This window comes from Bufo bufo, chromosome 6, assembly GCF_905171765.1.
Source record: "Bufo bufo chromosome 6, aBufBuf1.1, whole genome shotgun sequence".
Taxonomy (NCBI): Eukaryota; Metazoa; Chordata; class Amphibia; order Anura; family Bufonidae; genus Bufo; species Bufo bufo.
The window spans coordinates 122,091,528-122,114,004 of NC_053394.1; the positions used below are offsets into that span (position 1 = coordinate 122,091,528).

At 45.2% G+C, this 22,477-nt stretch overlaps 1 protein-coding gene across 1 annotated transcript in view; it reads right to left on the reverse strand.

The window, feature by feature from the left end:
* Positions 1-21,030: 21,030 nt before the first annotated feature.
* The window catches only part of SLC13A3 (solute carrier family 13 member 3), a 45,403-nt gene continuing 43,956 nt past the window's right edge, over positions 21,031-22,477 (reverse strand). The window contains exons 12-13 of the mRNA XM_040436612.1: positions 22,228-22,365; positions 21,031-22,134 (exon numbers count right to left, since the gene is read on the reverse strand). Coding sequence (XP_040292546.1) covers positions 21,961-22,134; positions 22,228-22,365 — 312 coding nt within the window. The 3' untranslated portion in view covers positions 21,031-21,960. The remainder of the gene's footprint in view (positions 22,135-22,227; positions 22,366-22,477) is intronic.

Consider the following 22,477-nt stretch of genomic DNA (forward strand, 5'->3'; position numbering starts at 1 on the left):
CTACATGCTATACTACACACCCTGTACACACACAGCTCTGCTACATGCTATACTACACACCCTGTACACACACAGCTCTGCTACATGCTATACTACACACCCTGTACACACAGCTCTGCTACATGCTATACTACACACCCTGTACACACAGCTCTGCTACATGCTATACTACACACCCTGTACACACACAGCTCTGCTACATGCTATACTACACACCCTGTACACACAGCTCTGCTACATGCTATACTACACACCCTGTACACACAGCTCTGCTACATGCTATACTACACACCCTGTACACACACAGCTCTGCTACATGCTATACTACACACCCTGTACACACACAGCTCTGCTACATGCTATACTACACACCCTGTACACACACAGCTCTGCTACATGCTATACTACACACCCTGTACACACACAGCTCTGCTACATGCTATACTACAAACCCTGTACACACAGCTCTGCTACATGCTATACTACACACCCTGTACACACAGCTCTGCTACATGCTATACTACACACCCTGTACACACAGCTCTGCTACATGCTATACTACACACCCTGTACACACACAGCTCTGCTACATGCTATACTACACACCCTGTACACACAGCTCTGCTACATGCTATACTACACACCCTGTACACACAGCTCTGCTACATGCTATACTACACACCCTGTACACACACAGCTCTGCTACATGCTATACTACACACCCTGTACACACACAGCTCTGCTACATGCTATACTACACACCCTGTACACACACAGCTCTGCTACATGCTATACTACACACCCTGTACACACAGCTATGCTACATGCTATACTACACACCCTGTACACACACAGCTCTGCTACACTGCTGCATGCACCCTGTACACACACAGCTCTACTACATGCTATACAACACACCCTGTACACACACAGCTCTGCTACATGCTATACTACACACCCTGTACACACACAGCTCTGCTACATGCTATACTACACACCCTGTACACACAGCTCTGCTACATGCTATACTACACACCCTGTACACACAGCTCTGCTACATGCTATACTACACACCCTGTACACACACAGCTCTGCTACATGCTATACTACACACCCTGTACACACAGCTCTGCTACATGCTATACTACACACCCTGTACACACAGCTCTGCTACATGCTATACTACACACCCTGTACACACACAGCTCTGCTACACTGCTGCATGCACCCTGCACACACACAGCTCTACTACATGCTATACTACACACCCTGTACACACAGCTCTTCTACATGCTATACTACACACCCTGTACACACACAGCTCTGCTACATGCTATACTACACACCCTGTACACACAGCCCTGCTACATGCTATACTACACACCCTGTACACACACAGCTCTGCTACATGCTATACTACACACCCTGTACACACACAGCTCTGCTACATGCTATACTACACACCCTGTACACACACAGCTCTGCTACATGCTATACTACACACCCTGTACACACAGCTCTGCTACATGCTATACTACACACCCTGTACACACAGCTCTGCTACATGCTATACTACACACCCTGTACACACACAGCTCTGCTACATGCTATACTACACACCCTGTACACACAGCTCTGCTACATGCTATACTACACACCCTGTACACACAGCTCTGCTACATGCTATACTCCACACCCTGTACACACACAGCTCTGCTACATGCTATACTACACACCCTGTACACACACAGCTCTGCTACATGCTATACTACACACCCTGTACACACACAGCTCTGCTACATGCTATACTACACACCCTGTACACACACAGCTCTGCTACATGCTATACTACAAACCCTGTACACACAGCTCTGCTACATGCTATACTACACACCCTGTACACACAGCTCTGCTACACTGCTGCATGCACCCTGTACACACACAGATCTGCTACATGCTATACTACACACCCTGTACACACAGCTCTGCTACATGCTATACTACACACCCTGTACACACACAGCTCTGCTACATGCTGTACTAATGACCCCAGCGCTTCCATAAATTTTTGATAATCAAGTGGATGTGCGCTTGCAAAATGCCGCACAAACCCTCATCCAGCTGATTTCTGTGTGGCCGCATCACTTGCGGTATAGAGCTCTGGCAAGGTATAGAAATTTTCCAGAACACCGGCAGTGTAAAATAACTAAAGGACGGATTCGTCCTTCCGGTCTCATGCGCAGACTGGGAAAACTGAGAAAAAGACTGCCAGAGGGATCCGTCCATCCACATGGCAAGTGGATCGACGGATCCATCCTTTCGGTGCATTCGTAGACGGATCCATTCTTGCAATGCATTTCTAGACGGATCCACACATGGATTAGTCTACAAATGTTGTCAGTTGACAAACCGATCGGCAGATCCGGCAGGCAGCTCCGACTACGGAACTGCCTGCCGGATCACACTAAGGCTCCATTCACACGTACGTTGTGTGTTGCGGACCCGCAAATTGCGGATCTGCAACACACCCGCCCGCCACCCTTATAGAAATGCCTATTCTTGTCCGCAAGCTGCGGACAAGAATAGGACATGTTCTATCTTTTGCGGAGCTGCGCACCTGAAGATCGGGGCCGCGCTCCGCAAATGCAGCTGCAGACAGCACACTGTGTGCTGTCCGCATCCATTCCGTCACCATAGAAAATGAATGGGTCCGCACCCGTTCCGCAAAATTGCGGAACGAATGTGGACCCATTTGCGGATGTGTTAATGGAGCCTAAGGGTACTTTCACACTAGAGGCAGGATCGATCCAACAGGCTGTTCACCCTGTCAGATCCGCCCTGCCGCTATTTGGCCGTGCCGGTGGACTGCCGCTCTGTCCCCATTGACTATAAAGGGGACGGTGGTGGAGCTATGGCGCAGCACGGCAGTGCACAGCGAGCTGCCGCTTGACTAAAAGTACTGGATTTCCGACTTTTTAGGGTACTTTCACACAGCATTAGTGTGATCCGGCAGGCAGTTCCATCGTCGGAGCTGCCTGCTGGATCCGCCGATCAGTGTGACAACTGACAGCATTTGTAGACGGATCCAGGTGCGGATCCGTCTAGAAATGTATTGCAATAACGGATCGGTCTATCCGCTTGTCATGCGGATGGACGGATCCCTCTGGCAGTCTTTTTCACAGTATTCCCGGTTTGTGCATGCACAGACCGGAAGGACGGATTCGTCCTTCAGTTGTTTTGCAATGCCGTATCCGCAACGCAGCTCCGTCGTCGGAGCTGCGTGCCTGCTGGATCCGCCGATCAGTGTGACAACTGACAGCATTTGTAGACGGATCCAGGTGCGGATCCGTCTAGAAATGCATTGCAATAACGGATCCGTATATCCGCTTGTCATGCGGATTGACGGATCCCTCTCAGTCTTTTTCACAGTTTTCATGGTCTGTGCATGCGCAGACCGGAAGGACGGATCCGCAAGGCAGCTCCGTCGTCGGAGCTGCGTGCCTGCTGGATCCGCCGATCAGTGTGACAACTGACAGCATTTGTACACGGATCCAGGTGCGGATCCGTCTAGAAATGCATTGCAATAACGGATCCGTCCAGCGGCACGGCCAAATCCGTCAGGGTGAACAGCCTATCGGATACTTCCTGCCGCTAGTGTGAAAATATCATTAGCATTATCTGTATCTAAGCAATATCTATATTATTCAAATATATATTCAATATGGATATTGCTTAGATAAATACATATATTGGTGGCAGATAAGGATTTTATATAGCTGAATAATGATGATGATAATAATGATGGCCAATTATTTATTTATATTTCCCAGGGGGTGTTCAATGTGTACTAGTGGGGGGGGGGGGACAGGGCTGTAATAACGATCCCCAGATGCAGAGGGGAACGTTTACAAACTGCCACCTCTAGCCCCAGTGAATGCAGGAGGGACAAACATACCCTGTGCTGCTGGAGAAGAGATCACCTCGGCTCTGGTATGTACTGCAGCCGAGGCAGTGAGGAGAGCTGGAGGGGGGAGGGCCTCAGAGGCTCTGACGTCTGGTTTACAGAGCCTGGCCACTCCCTCAAGCAGGGAGACGGCTGTAAACGAAACATCATCAGCAGAGCAGAGCCGAAGCAGTGTGAGGAGAGCTGGAGGGGGGAGGGCACCAGAGGCTCTGACGTTTCGTTTACAGAGCCTGGACACTCCCTCAAGCAGGGAGAAGCTTGTAAACGAAACGTCATCAGCAGAGCAGGCTTACTGACGTCAGGTGTAACATGACCCTGAACTGAACTGGCCAAACAGTGATAGATAGGTGATGAAAGTGATTTTAATAAACTTTCACTGGTCTACAATAAAAGCAATTAGAATAGATTTATTTAAGTCGGATAACCCCTTTAAGTTCTCCTTCAAAATGTCTTGATAAACTTGGGAATTAATTTTTCCTTCGATGATAGCAATCCGTCCAGGCCCTGACACAGCAAATCAGCTCCAAACCATGATGCCCCCACCACCATACTTCACAGTTGGGATGAGGTTTCGATATTGGTGTGCTGTGCCTCTTTTTCTCCACACATAGTGTTGTGTGTTTCTTCCAAACAACTCAACTTTGGTTTCATCTGTCCACAGAATATTTTAAAAGTACTGCTGTGGAACATCCTCTTGTGTAAACTGTAAACGTGCAGCAATGTTTTTTTTGGACAGCAGTGACTTCCTCTGTGGTATCCTCCCATGAAATCCATTTTTGTTTAGTGTTTTACGTATCATAGATTCGCTAACAGGGATGTTAGCATATGCCAGAGACTTTTGTAAGTCTTTAGCTGACACTCTAGGATTGTTCTTCACCTCATTGAGCAGTCTGCGCTGTGCTCTTGCAGTCATCTTTACAGGACGGCCACTCCTAGGGAGAGTAGCAGCAGTGCTGAACTTTCTCCATTTATAGACAATTTGTCTTACCGTGGACTGATGAACAGCAAGGCTTTTGGAGATACTTTTATAACCCTTTCGAGTTTTATGCAAGTCAACAATTCTTAATTTTAGGTCTTCTGAGAGCTCTTTTGTGCGAGGCATCATTCACATCAGGCAATGCTTCTTGTGAAAAGAAAACCCAGAACTGGTGTGTGTTTTTTATAGGGCAGGGCAGCTGTAACCAACACCTCCAATCTCATCTCATTGATTGGACTCCAGTTGGCTGACACCTCACTCCAATTATCTCTTGGAGATGTCATTAGTCTAGGGGTTCACATACTTTTTCCACCTGCACTGTGAATGTTTACATGGTGTGTTCAATAAAAACATGGTAACATTTAATTCTTTGTGTGTTATTAGTTTAAGCAGACTGTGATTGTCTATTGTTGTGACTTAGATGAAGATCAGATCACATTTTATGACCAATTTGTGCAGAAATCCATATCATTCCAAAGGGTTCACATACTTTTTCTTACAACTGTATAAACTACAAATTGGCGTGGTAATGAAAAGCAGGAAGTGCTCAACCCCATATGCAGTGGCGCATCTATACTGGGGGGCAGATCCTGCACTTGTGGTCTGCTGCTAATGGCAATCCCCAGCAAAAAATGCATACAATGGAGGATGCCCGCAGCAGACCATAAGTACCACAATAGACACCCTACTGTAGGATGTCTATTGTGGTACTTGTGGTCCACTGCAGGCATCCTCCATTGTATGCATTTTTGCTGGGGATTGCCATTAGCAGCGAACCACAAGTGCAGGACCTGCCCCCCCGGTATAGATGCGCCACTGCATATGGGGTTGAGCACTTCCTGCTTTTCATTACCAATCCAATTTGTAGTTTATACAGTATATAGAAAATGGGATAACCCAACACCGATCCCTTGTTGGCCGAGGGAACCCACCTTGAACTATAGAAAGCCGAACAATTGAAGTTTAGCGTTCAAACCATCGGGTAGTAGTGTATAATTTTTTTTTTCATATTGTGGTGTCCTCCCCTCCAATGCACTTCCACCTTCTCAATTGCTGAAAATTGCAGCCACTTTGGGTCCTGATTGTGGTGTGATTTAAAATGTTTGGACAGTGTTTTTCATATCCAATTCTGATATTAGTGATATTTTCGGATATCCTCTTTTTAAGGCCTCTTGCACACGAACGTGTGCGCCCTGTGGCCGTGCAGCGGCCCTCAAATTGAGGGCCGCAATGCACGAACACCCACGTGGGGTAGCCGCAGCGGATTGTGGACCCATTCACTTTAATGGGTCCACGATCCGGCCGTTCCGCAAAAAGATAGGACGTGTCCTATCTTTTTGCGGAATGATTGTACGGGACAAAACCCCACAGAAGCACTCCGTAGTGCTTCTGTAGGATTCCGTTCCGTGCTTCTGTTCCGCATCTCTGGATTTGCGAACCCATTAAAGTGAATGGGTCCGCATCCGTGATGCGGAATGCACACAGAACGGTGCACGTATGGGGTATTCTTTCTATGTGAATTGTTCCTTCATTAGCTTTGTTTCATACTTAAATCTCTAGCAACAATCCGTGAAATAATTCCCTGAAAATGTTGATGTACAAAAAATGTATATATTGAGAAGTAGAGGAGAATTGACTATATTCACTATTCTATATACGTTATATCGGGGATGACCACATATCTATATACCGTATCTACAGATATATGTTTATATTCCTATATATCCCTACAGTTTTTTTAATCAGTATCCATGTTTTTATATACTTATAGCCCATTACCTATATGAAACTATATATCCACTAGCATTAGGAGGATCTAATGGCACACATGTATAAAAACGCATATAAATGAAAAGACGCAATGATATCGCAATGCAAAATTTCAAAGGGTTCAGTGTGATTTATTGACAAAAGGGGTAATAGGTATAACCCTACAACCTCCCAGAGAGGTCAAATATCTGTACGACCTTTGGAAACTCAAAAAAAATAAGATAATGCATCACGGAATGAAGCCCACTTTTTGTATATCCCAATGAACACTATAAAAAGGCTGAGATGGAGTAATGCGGGCCATCACTGATGAAGGAGTCAGTCTCAGACTCCGAAACGCGTTTGGTGTAATAAGACTGTGCCCGCAATTTTAACAATCAATTAAGTAAAATTAAACATCTCGCTGGAAGTGCTTCCATCGTCCGTCTGCAGTCTCCTGTGAATCCACTGCACCAGGTCGGCACACAACACGTGGGACGCTGAGACAGCGGCGCCATGACCATGTGGGATACTTACAGCGGAGCTGAGACCGAACACAGACAGTAACAGACTGCGAAGACGCTGAGAGAGGTAATAGCAGCCAATGTACTGATGCCACGTGGGACGCCACAGTAGGCATAAGAGAGTACTTGACTGCTATTATAAGTTCTTACAAGCAGAGCATGATGAGTTGGGCATTAGAACATCCATAACATTTGACCCATACCGTGGCCACATAGAAGTATCATCACTCTTATTGATCATTGTGTTTCAAGGGACAATATCCAGATTGTATGAAATATATAGACCACTGCATCCTTAAACAGCTATATTCAGACTGTATGATTTGTTTCCTTTTACTCTACACTGAAAAGAGTCTAAATACCAAGAGGAACCGAGCTGACCATCTAAAAATTTTGTGGGTGAGGGTCTGCTGCTGAGCTGAACATCTAAAACATTATGGGCCTGGTGCTGAACTGACCCTCTAAAACATTAGGAGCGAGTGCAGCCTAATAAGCATGTTGATATGATGGAGGACGAGAAAAGGGAGATTAAACCATATAACTTTTTTAGTGGTGGAAGGGGCGAACTGACCGGTCGGGCACTTCGGACATGGTCCGAGGGCCCGGCTGGGATGGGGGCCCGCCCCAGAATAACATAACACCGGGCCCCGCTCACTGTAATAGTAATATTCCGATGTGAACAACTTGAAATCCCCTGCGATCCTCTCCCTCTCCCTCTCTGTACTCACAACCTCAGTAACACAGAGGCAGCAGCAGGCAGTGTAATAGGAGCCGACAGTGGAAGCTAGCCCCGCCCCTCCCCACCCTCCAACCAATCAGAGGCAGCCAGCAGTCCAGCACTGACTCACAGCATAGGGGGAGTCGCAGGGACTCAGAGAATCGTCTGAGTTTTAAAGGAATCGAATGAGTCAGAGACTGTGTCACCGAGTCCCTGCCAGGCTTCCGGCTCTGCGGCTCCCTGTCTCCTGACAAGTCTGTCCAGGGGGGGGGGGGGGGGGGGATGTGGTATAGTATTGCATGTAGCAGAGCTGTGTGTGTACAGTGTGCTTGCAGCAATGTAGCAGAGCTGTGTGTGTACAGGGTGCTTGCAGCAATGTAGCAGAGCTGTGTGTGTACAGTGTGCTTGCAGCAATGTAGCAGAGCTGTGTGTGTACAGGGTGCTTGCAGCAATGTAGCAGAGCAGTGTGTGTACAGGGTGCTTGCAGCAATGTAGCAGAGCTGTGTGTGTACAGGGTGCTTGCAGCAATGTAGCAGAGCTGTGTGTGTACAGGATGCTTGCAGCAATGTAGCAGAGCAAGAAGCCTGGCAGGGACTCGGTGACAGGATTATTTTAACTCAAAGAATCAAATGAGTCTCTGACTCATTTGATTCTTTTAACTAATAAACTCTTAGACCATTATCTAAATCCCTGCAATAACTATACAGTGTAATTACATCAGTCTGCTCCACTGCAGCAGAGCTGTGTTTGCCAGGAGCGAGTCCCTCCAGACCTTCGGTTCACTTGAGAGCCGACTCAGCAAGTGAACCGAAGATTCGATGAGCTGAGCATGCGCATTGATCTTCAGTTCACTTGCTTCTGCCGGCTCAGGAAGTGAACCGAAGATCCGATTCATGAAAAAGATCCGAACTTCCCATCTCTAAAACTCAGTAGCAGGCCGGGCGGCAGCGCAACTCACTGACGTCACGCGCCTGCTCCTCCTGCTTCATTCATACAGTGGGAGCAGGCGCGTGACGTCAGTGAGTTGCGCTGCCGCCCGGCCTGCTACTGAGTTTGTGAGTACAGAGAGGGAGAGGATCGCACAGGATTTCAAGTTGTTCACATCGGAATATTAGTATTACAGTGAGCGGGGCCCGGTGTAATAGAATACAGTGACTGCACCGGGCCCCGCTGCCATTACAACACCAGATGCCGGTGTTCCGTTTACTTGACAGTATTATGTCTATATCGTGGGAGATAGTTTTGCATTACGTCTAGATTGAACTGCTGACTAATATAAAATTTTAAATCTTTATTTAATTTCCTTAAAACTATTTTCCACGATATAGACATAATACTGTCAATTAAACGTCACAGAGGTGCTGAAGAGGTCTAGATATTTGCATTTTGTTAACCTTTATTTTTGTTTGCATTTTGTTAACCTCTACTGCGCCTGCGCCAAGTCGTCTTTTTCGCGCATGCGCAGTGTATTGGGGATCATTCACTCACAGGGACACTGTTATGGGGGATCTGTGGATGACACTGTACTGTATATGCTGCTATATATGTGTCATCCACAGATCCCCCCCCACAACAGTGTGTCATCCACAGAGCCCCCCCCACAACAGTGTGTCATCCACAGAGCCCCCCCACAACAGTGTGTCATCCACAGAGCCCCCCCCACAACAGTGTGTCATCCACAGAGCCCCCCCACAACAGTGTGTCATCCACAGAGCCCCCACAACAGTGTGTCATCCACAGAGCCCCCATAACAGTGTGTCATCCACAGAGCCCCCATAACAGTGTGTCATCCACAGAGCCCCCATAACAGTGTGTCATCCACAGAGCCCCCATAACAGTGTGTCATCCACAGAGCCCCCATAACAGTGTGTCATCCACAGAGCCCCTATAACAGTGTGTCATCCACAGAGCCCTCATAACAGTGTGTCATCCACAGAGCCCCCATAACAGTGTGTCATTCACAGAGCCCCCATAACAGTGTGTCATCCACAGAGCCCCCATAACAATGTGTCATCCACAGAGCCCCCATAACAGTGCCATCCAAAGATCCCCCCATAACAGTGCCATCCACAGATCCCCCCACAACAGTGCCATCCACAGAGCCCCCATAACAGTGCCATCCACAGATCCCCCCACAACAGTGCCATCTACAGAGCCCCCATAACAGTGCCATCCACAGATCCCCCCACAACAGTGCCATCCACAGATCCCCCCACAACAGTGCCATCCACAGATCCCCCCATAACAGTGCCATCCACAGATCCCCCCACAACAGTGCCATCCCCAGATCCCCCATAACAGTGCCATCCACAGATCACATTCACATTCACTGAAGGGGAGACTGCTGAAAGGGATTAATAACTACTGTGAAGGGCCTCCCCCCCTTTCACAGTAGTTAAGCCCAGATATGTGCCCCCTTCACAGTAGTTATGCCCAGATATGTGCCCCCTTCACAGTAGTTATGCCCAGATATGTGCCCCCTTCACAGTAGTTATGCCCAGATATGTGCCCCCTTCACAGTAGTTATGCCCACACTGCTTCTAACAGAGGCTCACTAATGGACGCTGAGATTAGATCACCCCATATGAGAGCATTGAATCAATGCTTTCCTATGGGGAAAAATCTGACCCTGGAGGTCATCATGCAGGGTGTGAGGACGTCCAGCGTCAGATACCGGACCAAAGGTCTGTTTTACTCCAGGAAGCCCTCAGGTGACTGCCAGCGACTAGAGGCTGACTTATTGCTGAAACGTAAACAATGCAGTTTCTCTATAACATTGCAGTTCGATTTGCAAAAGGGACACTGTACCCAGACCACTTCAATGAGCTGAAGTGGTCTGGGTGCCTTTTGTGTCACTTTAACTTTGAAATCTTATTAAAGATTCTGGAGGCGGGGCATGGAGGCGGGACAAGGGTGCGGCTTGCAGCAGAACATGGACGGGGCCTGTAAGGGGGCCCTTGATTTATTTTGCCCGGGGGACCCTGAGGGTTCTCAGTCCGCCCCTGGGGTGCATGGAAATACAGTGTATTTAATAAACCATAAAAGCCACATTTAGAGTGCCCAATATGTTCAGCCGCTTTCCTCTGGTGGAGTATATCAGGTATTATGCCCCCAGCAGCACTAAATACACGCTCTGACAAAACGCTGGTGGTGGGGCAGGCCGGCACCTCCAAGGCGTAGAGTGCCAGTTCGTGCCACGTGTCCAACTTGGACACTCAATAGTTGTAAGGCACACAGGGATCACTGAGGATGCTGACACGGTCTGCTACGTACTCCTTCACCATCTTCCAAAATGTTTCCCTCCTTGTGACACTAGGCCGCGCATCAGGTTGAGGGTGCTAACGGGGTGTTATAAAACTGTCCCAGGCCTTGGAGAGTGTTCCCTGCCTCTGTTGGAACTGCTGTGTGTTCATCTCGTCTCTCCTCATCGGTTGCCCAAGGAACTACGTACTCTGCAGCCAGTGTTGTCAGCTGGAAATTTTTGGAGCAATTTTTCCACAAGGACCTTCTGGTATTGCATCATTTTGCTCGTCTCTCCACCACAGGAATGAGAGATGAGAAGTTCTCTTTGTAGCGGGGGTCGAGAAGGGTGAACAACCAGTAATTGGTGTTAGCCATAATGCGTACAACGCGAGGGTCACGGGAAAGGTAGCCTAACATAAAGTCAACCATGTGTGCCAGAATCCCAACAGACAAGACTTTGCTGTCCTCATCAGGAGGATGACTCTCAATCTCCTCATCCTCTTCCTCCTCTTCTACCCATCCACTCTGAACAGATGGAATAAATCTTCCATGGGTACTACCCTCTGTAGCGGAGGCAACCGTCTCCTGCTCCTCCTCCTCCTCCTCATCATCCAATTCGCAATTCAATCCCTACACTATCTCTCCCTTCTGCTCTCCAGCTCTCCCTGACATGGCTACAGCATTACAGTGAATGGCAGTATGTACCTGCACATTTCTTGGCTGCGTAAAATTCGGGGAGAAGACTCGAACATGCTCGCCCAACACTACTCATAAACGCTCATTAACGCCATAGTCTTATCAGTTTGGTAAAAATTTATTATGAGTGTTTGTGAGCTGTTTGGAGTGCAGAGATAACAGCTGTTCATCCAGCCGTCATGACAGCCGTCATGGCATTGCCACCTTTTACGCCACTCTACTATGCCATATCCTGCATCATGTTTATGTTTATTTCCTTGCAAATAACTGTTAAAGTGTAATGTGCATGGTTCACCAGCAGATGGCGGCAATCTTGGCAGAGCTAGTTTACATAGAATGGAACTTGTTTATTCCAGTCAGGGCCGGTGCAAGGATTTTTGCCGCCCTAGGCAAGATAAAAATTGCCGCCCCCCCCCCTTATCAGACATCACATATGTTCCACCCCTTTCTCAGCTTTTAAATTAAAAGAACTGCTATGCTTCCCTTACGGTTAATCAAGCTTCTTGTAGCCGTCTCTTTTTTGCGGGAACGGAATTGCGGACCCATACATTTCTATGGGGCCGCACGACGTGCAGCCCCGGATCCGCAATTCCGATCCTGAAAAAAATATAAAATGTCCTATTCTTGTCCACAATAGTGGACAAGAATAGGCATATTCTCTTAGTGCCGGCAATGTGCGGTCCGCAAAATGCGGAACGCACATTGCCGCTGTCCGTGTTTTGTGGATCCGCAAAACACACACGGATGTGTAAATAGACCCTAAATGTGAGGTAAATTAGTTTCCAAAGTAGTATTAATAACTAAACAATTACATAATAAACATATTGCATTGTCTACTTACCACCAGGACAATAAGATGATCTGGTCTCTGGCTGCAGTCTGGCTCTTGGTCTGGCTCTGGGGACTCCCTTGTCACCCTCTTCGCCCCCCTCCCTCCCTTGTCACTCTCATTCTACCCCCCCTCCCTCCCTTGTCACTCTCATTCTACCCCCCCTCCCTTGCCACTCTCATTCTACCCCCCTCCCTTGTCACTCTCATTCTACCCCCCCTCCCTTGTCACTCTCATTCTACCCCCCTTGTCACTCTCATTCTACCCCCCTCTCCCTTGTCAATCTCATTCTACCCCCCCTCCCTCCCTTGTCAATCTCATTTTTTCCCCACTCCCTTGTCACTCTCATTCTACCCCCCCCTTGTCACTCTCATTCTACCCCCCTCCCTTGTCACTCTCATTCTACCCCCCCTTGTCACTCTCATTTCCCCCCCTGTCACTCTCATTTCCATTCCCCCCCTTGTCACTCTCATTTCCTCCCCCCCTTGTCACTCTCATTTCCATCCCCCCCTTGTCACTCTCATTTCCATCCCCCCCTTGTCACTCTCATTTCCTCGCCCCCTTGTCACTCTCATTTCCTCCCCCCCTTGTCACTCTCATTTCCTCCCCCCCCTTGTCACTCTCATTTCCATTCCCCCCTTAACACTCTCATTTCCATTCCCCTCCCTTGACACTCATTCCCCCCCTTGTCACTCTCATTTCCATTCCCCCCCCCCTTGTCACTCTTATTTCCATTCCCCCCCACCTCTAGTGTAGCGTGGCCGAGCTCTGTTCAGTTCGCAGTACAGGAGTATTTGTTTCCTGTACCCGGCCGGACTGAAAGGAAGTGCACACTAAGTGAGCACTTCCTGTCAGTCCGGCCGGGTACAGGAAACAAAAGCTCCTGTACCGCGGACCGAACAGAGCTCGGCTACGCTACATTAACAGCACAGAGCAGACACAGCAGGTGCAGGCAGGCAGCACAGCACTGAGCCGGCCGCAGGCCGGCCGAACTTATATAACCAACTTAATTTTTTTCATTTTTAATTTTTTTTTACACCACACCGCAACGGGCACCCCCTGCTAAATGGCGCCCTAGGCGACTGCCTAAGTCACCTTACTGGTGGTGCCGGCCCTGATTCCAGTCCAGCCCTCTCTAGAGACGTAGGAGTTCAGTGTTAGTGAAGGTCAGTCTAATCTACCTTCCTAAGGGAGAGGTCGAGTCTAACCTTCCCCTCATTGGGTTCAGAGTACCCCCTGTAAGGGGAGGATTGTGTCCCAGCCATCAGAGCACCTCTGCTCTTCCAGGCCCAAAGGCCTAAGCTGAGTGCCTCCTAAGCCAGGAAGAAAGGTTCCCTGGATAAAGACAGAACTAAAGACAAATAAGAGAAAGAGACAGATTAAAACAAAGACCGAGTCAGACTACAAGAAGTTAAGTTGCAGTATACAGCAGAAAGGAAAAGTTCCTTTTTAATCCAGCCAACATAGCAGAGCTAAGTGAGTACAGATGTAGCAGAGCCGATTGTTTGCCTGCCAGAGGTTAAGCTAAAATCTGCCTATGACCAAGACAAAGTTGGAAGATTGTTCCTTGATTAAAGTTTATGCCAAGTAAAGCTGTGTTCAACGTTAATAAAAGTCTGATCTCCATTTATTTGACTAAATCCCTCAACTTTTAACCCTTTTATCACTGCTTCGGACAACCACACTTGGGGTTCTGGATATCCAGGTAAGAGCACTGTGACAAGCGCAGAAGCCACACCCAAGGGACACTATAGGCAACCCTTACACCACTCTGGCAGTCCTACACCTAGGTCCACCATTACCTTCTACATAGGGGGATCTAATCCCTCGTTGCTGAAATGCAACTGGCGTCACTACAAACTCTAAAAACTCTCATAACATCTGTAGAAGAGGCCCCTAGCCCCGGTATTAGTCTGCTGCATATTGACTGTGCCTTGTCCATTAAATACTTGCACAAATTGTATTGAGAATGAAGCCCTGATTTATCAAGGATGGAGTGTGCTTCATCTTCACAGGGCCTGTGTTGCCGGAGGAGACATGTAATTCATGACGAGGCACAGGCCTTGTCATAAATTTCCTGCCTTTTCAACCTCTCCATGCATCGGAATGAAATCTACAGCAACTTGGAGCTGCCATAGATTTCAGTCATTATTTACACCAGTTTCTGGTGTAAATAATGATGAATAGCCAGGGCAGATGTCCTCACCCTCACAAAGCTCTCACTCTGCCCGGACTTCAGACTTCATAGGTGCAAAATTCAGATTGCGACTAGAAAAGTCACAAATGCATTGACAAATTGCAAATCCAGTGTACTTGCAACTTTGCTACGACAAAAAAGGCATAAGTGAAATAATAAATTCCTCCCATAATCTTTATTATAACATTATTATTATTTTATTTATAGGTAAGCTTTCTGTGTAAGTATTTAAGCTGTGGCTCTTTTTAAAAGATAACAACCATGTTTTATTAATCTTATACGCCCCATTTAAGGTTTTGCTTCCCATTAAACAAAGGTGCAATATAAATATAAACACCATACATATCTATTGTATACTATTATCAGCAATTACTGTACATGTTCACAGTTATAGTACAAATCACAGTGAAGGATAGCAGCAGTGTGAATGGTATCAGCCTCTATCAAAGAGCTTAAAAATGTATAGGATCATTTATCAAACCGTTGTAAATTAGAACTGGCTTAGTTGCCCATAGCAATCAATCATATTCCACCTTTCATTATTGACTGCTCTTTTGGAAAATGAATGGAGGAATCTGGCTGGTTACTTTGGGCAAACCACCGGTTTGATAAATGACCCCAATAGCTTTGTTCATGTAAATATTCAACATGATATAACAAGTAGCGGGAGACACTTATGAAAGCATGGTTAAGGCGAGTTTCACACCTGCATTTTTAAATCCAGCAGGCTATTCCAGCAGAGGAACAGACTGACAGATGTCACCGTATGTGGCATAGCCGGAAACTGCCATTCAACACCGCACCCCATTGACTATAATAGGATCTGGGGGGATCTGGCCAGTTTCCAGCACAAGTGCCGGTTTACAGCCGGACAAAAAATGGTGCATGTTCTTACAAGGACAAGTGGGTACAATCTAAAATGAGTTGTGGAAAAATCAGAACAAATGTCAGAAAATATTTTTACACCGAAAGAGTAGCTCAGGCTTGGAACAAACTACCTGCAGATGTGGTTGGGAAATCAACAGTATATAAATTTAAATATGCCTCATACAGTTGAAACCAGAAGTTTACAGACACATATGCATAGTTTTCTCAATATCTGACATGAAATCAGAAAAAAATCTTTCCTGTTTTTGGTCAATAATTACCATAATTATTATTATTTGCCAAATGCCAGAAAAATGAGAGAGAGAATGTTTTAAGGCATTTTTATTACTTTCTGTAAAGTCAAAAGTTTGCATACATTTCATTAATATTTGTTACTATTGCCCTTAAACTGTATGACTTGAGCCAAACGTTTTGGATATCCTTCCACAAGCTTCTCACAATAGATGGTCAGAATTTGGGCCCATTCCTCCTGACAAAACTGGTGTAACTGAGCCATGTTTGTTGGTCGCCTTGCTCGCACTTGCCTTTTCAGCTTTGCCTATAAATTTTCGATAGGATTGAGATCAGGGCTTTGTGATGGCCGCTCCAAAACATTGACTTTGTTATCCTTAAGCCACTTTGTAACCAGTTTGGCAGTATGCCAAAGACCCATTTCCGCCCAAGCTTTAACTTCCTGGCTGTTGTCTTGAGATGTTGCTTCAGTATTTCCACATAATCTTCTTTCCTCATGATGCCATCTATTTTGTGAAGTGTACCAGTCCATCCTGCAGCAAAACAACCCCACAACATGATGCTGCCACCCGCGTGTGGGATGGTGTTCTTAACTTCCAAGCTTCTCCCTTTTTCCTCCAAACGTAACGATGGTAATTATGGCCAAAAAGTTTAATTTTAGGTTTGTCAGACCACAGAACATTTCTCCAAAAATGTAGGTCTTTGTTCCTGTGTGCATTTGTAAACATTAATCTGGCTTTTTTATGTTTCTTTTGGAATAATGGCTTGTTCCTGGCAGAGTGGCCTTTCAGCCCATGTTGATACAGTACTCGTTTCACTGTGGATATTGACACAATCTTACCAGCTTCCGCCATCATCTTCACAAGGTCTTTTGCTTTTGTTCTTGGGTTGATATGCACATGTCGGACCAAAGCACGTTTATCTCTAGGACACAGAACCCGTCTCCTTCCTGAGCGGTATGATGGCTGGACATTCCCATCTTGTTTGTACTTGCGTATAATTGTTTGTACAGATGAACGAGGCACCTTCAGGTATCTTGAAATTGCACCCAAGGTTGAGCCAGACTTGTGCAAGTCCACAATTCTCTTCCTGATATCTTGGCTGATTTCTTTAGACTTTCCCATGATACTACACAAAGAAGCAGTGTGTTTCAGGTGTACATTTAAATACATCCACAGGTGTGTCTCTAACTCAGATGTTGCCAACAAACCTAACAGAAGCTTCCAAACACATGACATCATCATATGGGCAGTCCAGAATTGTTTAAAGACGTAGTAATCTTAGTGTATGTAAACTTTTGACATTGCAGAAAGTAATAAAAATGCCTTAAAACATTCTCTCTCATCATTCTGGCATTTGGCAAATAATAATAATTATGGTAATCCTAGTTTACCAAAAACAGGAAAGGTTTATTCAGATTTTATGTCAGATATTGAGAAAAACATGCATATGTATCTTTTTATATAGTGTATTTAAACTTCTGGTTTCAACTGTATCTATCCTAATGCATTGTCCTTATGTGCTATACGTGGGCACTTTAAATAGCTGCTAAATGTCATATTTGATACATTTAATATATTGTATTTTCCTAATATCAGTCTGGCAATGTCATTGTATCTAGTCGCCCCTAGGTGGCGATGGCGCCACATGTTATATATAGCTTGGGGTGTGTTTAATAAAGTTAGGTTGGAGAGGAAGTAGTAAGTTGGAGAGAGAGGAGAAGGAAGTTAATTCCACAATGTAGCTGCCTTTCTTTCCTCTGGGCCCTGATCAAGCCTGTAAATGACAGACCAAGGAGTCACAGCAGCCAGCACAAGACAGTGAGTCTAAGTATAAATGTAAAGCAAGTGTAGTGAAGATTAGAGCTGAGTCTAGCCAAGAGACTTCACCAGCACAAGTGACTGGGAGGAACTTAAAGGTACCTGGACACAACTGGATAATTAGTGCGCAGAATTGTCCTTTTTCACTAAATGCCTTCTGGGAACATAGTGAACCTGAATATTTCAGGAGAGCATCCTGCATCAAATAATGTAACAGAGCGTTTGCCTGTCATGAGTGAGAACTCCCTTATTGGATTTCTCAAGATAAATAGGAAATCATTATATTCAGTACCTGAGTGCTAGAAAGTGGAAAGTGGACTACTTAAGCAAGAATTGTCATTCAGCCTGTTAAAGCCAAAGTATTAAGAGAACTCCTCAACTGACAATTGCCCGACCTGTATTAAGGAACTCCAGTTAAACCAACATCTGGATTATTGCCTTTGCTATATTGATGAACTGTACCAACTGCCCTGAGACCATTGATTCAGTAAATGTTCAACTGACTCCTCATCCTTTCTACTACTCTCAACATTTGCACCTTACGGTGCTGGCGTCACAAACACAGGGGCCCAGCTACCAAAGCACCTTAAACACCTATACCATCGAGGGCACCTCAACTTCCATCTGGCTGGTGTTCCCTGCAATAGAGAGTGCCCCAGAGGATTTAGTACTGTCTTCCCCATCACTGCACGCCTGCCCAGGGAGGCTCTGCTTACCGTGAGTAAATTAACTACTACCCCCATCGGCCCACCGGAGCCTCACGTGTTGCCCCTGTGGTCCGGTCTGCTGCACTAAGATAAGTAAAAATATATTTTCTTCTGTCAATTTTTCTATGCTTCTATGACACCGGACTGATCCCTGTCAGATCCCATTGTAGTCAATGGGGATCTGGCAGTACACAGCCTATCCGGCTATGCTGAAACAGTGAACTCCCGCTGGCTGTTCCTCTGCTAGTACAGCCTGCCAGATTTAAAAACAGAGATGTGAAACTAGCCTAACCATATCGACCAATTAGAGCGAAGAGTACTATGGAGGCATAGGCACTCCATGGCCATATAGTGTCTCCATACAGAGCCAAGAGTATTTCTGTAATACGGCATCTAATTAAACAATCTTATGGAAAACTCTTTAAGGGTACTTTCACACTAGCACTTTTTGATTCAAACGGAAAGCTTGTTTTTTTCATCCGGAATAACAGATCCATTATTTAAAGATTAAAAGCAAAAATAGCTCCTCCTATGTCCCGGCGCATGCGCATACCAGAAAACCGGATCCAGCATTTTCCGGAACACTTGGTACCGAATCCGGCATTAATACATCTCTATGGAAATTAATGCCGGATCCGGCAAGTGCGGTATTGTTACAGGATTTTGGCCAGAAAAAATACCGCAGCATGCTGGGGTATTTTGTCCCGTCAAATACCGTACAAGGGATGGAACGAAAGACATCCTGATGCATACTGAACTAATTGCTTTCCATTCAGAATGCATTAGGACAAAACTGATGTGTTTTTTTCCGGTATTGAGACCCTTTACCAGATTTTAATACCGAAAAAGAATAACGCTAGTGTGAAAGTACCCTTAGTCTAAATATGAAATCAGTGACATACGGAGATACATTAGGGCCCACAGAACTCCACAGCTGACCTAGTACTGTCTAGTACCACTTGGAGGCTGTGATGAGCTCCAGCAGGGTCCAGCATATGTATACTTACCTACGGTCTGACAATTCTGTGAATAATGGCTCATGTTATTATACCCAGCATGCTGCAGCATTTTTTCTGGCCAAAATCCCGGAACAATACCGTACTTGCAGGATCCGGCATTAATTTCCACAGGGATGTATTAATGCCGGATTCGGTACCAAGTATGATGTAGTCACTATATGTATTTTGCGGTTTGCAAAAAACAGATCCTCAAAAATTACGGATGACGTCTGTGTGCATTCCATATTTTGTGGAACGGAACTGTTGGCCCCTAATAGAACAGTCCTATCCTTGCGGACAATAATAGGACACTATTTTTTTATTTTTTATTTTTTGTGGAATGGACATACGGAAATGGAATGCACACAGAGTAATTTCCATTTTTGTGCGACCCCATTGAAGTGAACCGCTCCACATACCGACCTGTAAAAAAAGGAACGGAAGAAAAATACGTTTGTGTGCATGAGCCCCAGATTTTTACCTTTTTTATATGTTGGCAAGTTTGCATATGGTTTTTAATCTTAGCAGAGGATCATCTGATAATATGTAGAAGAGGCGTGAAGATATTGGGCAGATGTATCTCAATGGCGATAAGTAATTTCCTATGGAATCCATAGGGGCCTCTGAAAAATGAGGTGGAATTTGTCTGGTTGCTATATTGGCAACTATTCTTCTTTTCCCATTTCCTGTATTGATAGCTCTGCATCATTGGGACTCATTTATCAAAACTGTGTAACATAAAAACTGTCCTTGTTGCCCATAGCAGCTAAACACAGCTTAGCTTTTATTGCTGTGATAGAAAAAACAAAGCCAGTTTTTCTGTCAGTTTTGAGAAATATCTCGTGCTGTATCTTTTTGAATTGACCTACAGCCTCACAAAACAATTTTTTCCTCTACCTTTTCCGTTGCAAACCAATATAAACCTCAGTGAGATGGCTATAAGTTGGTCATTTTGGCCAAATTGTTTGTCATTCACGATGGCCAAAGGCAGACTCTTCTCTGCCAAAAATGTAATCTGCCGTGCTGGAAAATTTTAGCTGTCGTTGGCTAAAACTGCATGTTTATGGCATGATCGGCTGAATTCACCCAATGTGCTGAAGGGCCAGGGAGTCCGTTTTTTGGGGGGGGGGGGGGTTTTAAACTGACTTCCTGGTCGGCTAGATTAATCTGGCATGTAGCCAGTTGGATTGTTTGTGCGAATGATCTTATGGATGACTGACTGGTCATGGCTTACATGAATATAGCCAGCTTTAGTTAGCCACATAACATCAACAAGAACCCCTGCAGTTCAACTAGACCAAACTTATACTAAAATGTGGCCACAATACGGTTTTGTGAGTAGAGCCTACAAATAAACAAACATTTCCATCAATTATTAGAATGTACAAAAAAAACTAAGAAATCATCCAATATAATGCAGCATATACTACAACACAACATATTTTACAAATCTACACATTTTGATTGAATTATTTAAGATACACAACCACTAGTAGTAATTTATTTTTATTGCACCATGGTTCAAATCATCTTAACAGGTGAGGTTAGTGGGGGAGAAGTACCACCCCATCTGTATCCTGACTTGTTTACATCTTAACAGGTTTATTTATGTATTTATTTTATGCACTTATATTGCACTAGACAGGAATTAAACCGCTCTGTCAGTTCTCATAACTTTTTCTATGGGAGGTATGAAGATTAAAGAGGTCCACCTATCCAGAGGGAAGAATGAAGCATCCGGCCACTCTTGCCACCTACCGTGAAAGATGAAAAAGCCCATAGCCCTTTTATCCTGGAATGATGGACATGGTAAGACTAGCTTCAAGAGAGGAGATATTCTTACAATTGATCCAAGCACATTTTCCATTTCAATAAAACAATCTGAGGAATTTCCAAGGCTTTGGCCAGTTGGGTATGTTCGACCAAACCAAGAAACAACATTTGTTTGTACATATCAGATGAGACTTCTTGGAGAATGCATCTTTTAAAACTATATCTACTTTCAGACTTACAAGAACCTGTGTCCTTGGTGGCACCTAGAAAGGTCATCTACCACTCATAATCAACTCGGTCCCTATGACATGGTATACAATCCTATCCATGGTATCCTATGAGGACCCAATGAGAAGGACTTTGTATAGAATGAGTCGTTGACCTGAGATATGAGACTGCAGACACATGCAGCCCTATATGACTAATATCTTATTACAATTCTGGAAGAATTGATGACTTAGAAAATACACAATTGTGTAACAATTAGAAAGAAACAATCAAATACCAAATATACAGCATTCCTTCAAGGTAAAGGTTTGCAGCCATTTTGTTTTTAAAGTTGCAGACAGATCTATCTCCACATTAGTGTTGTCATCACAATGTCAGTTATTGTGGCCATAGTCAATGGAGGTGTGAAGTTTCCATGGTTATGCCCCAGTGGTCATGTTGTATTTAGTAGTAGCTAGGACAGTAATGTTTTCTGAATGGATGTTTACCCAGTCAGGGAAGGTGCCCAGCTGGAATAAACTGGAAGCCCAAGTATTCATTGCTAAACTAAGAAGGAGGACTCCCATCAGATTCATCAATACTCCAGTTTTAGCCTGTAAAAAAAATATCAAATATGAAAATAATGATTGTTGGACAGCATAATCTGTTATCTGAATAAGCTTAGTTAACAGTCACATTTAGCTTACCATGTCTTTCACCAACAAGTGTCCAGTAGAAAAGGCTATAGAGTTTGGAGGTGTAGACACAGGCAGCATGAATGCATAGGAACAGCCAACAGTACCAGGAATCATTAAGTACAACGGATTCACCTTCAGACGTATGGCCTAAAACATAAGAGAGATGCTTAATTCTGTGTTCCATGTTCTAAGGTTTTTTTCTAGGTGTAGAGATGAGTAGGTGAATCTGTTTGATGATTAGGTATATGAATATGAAGCT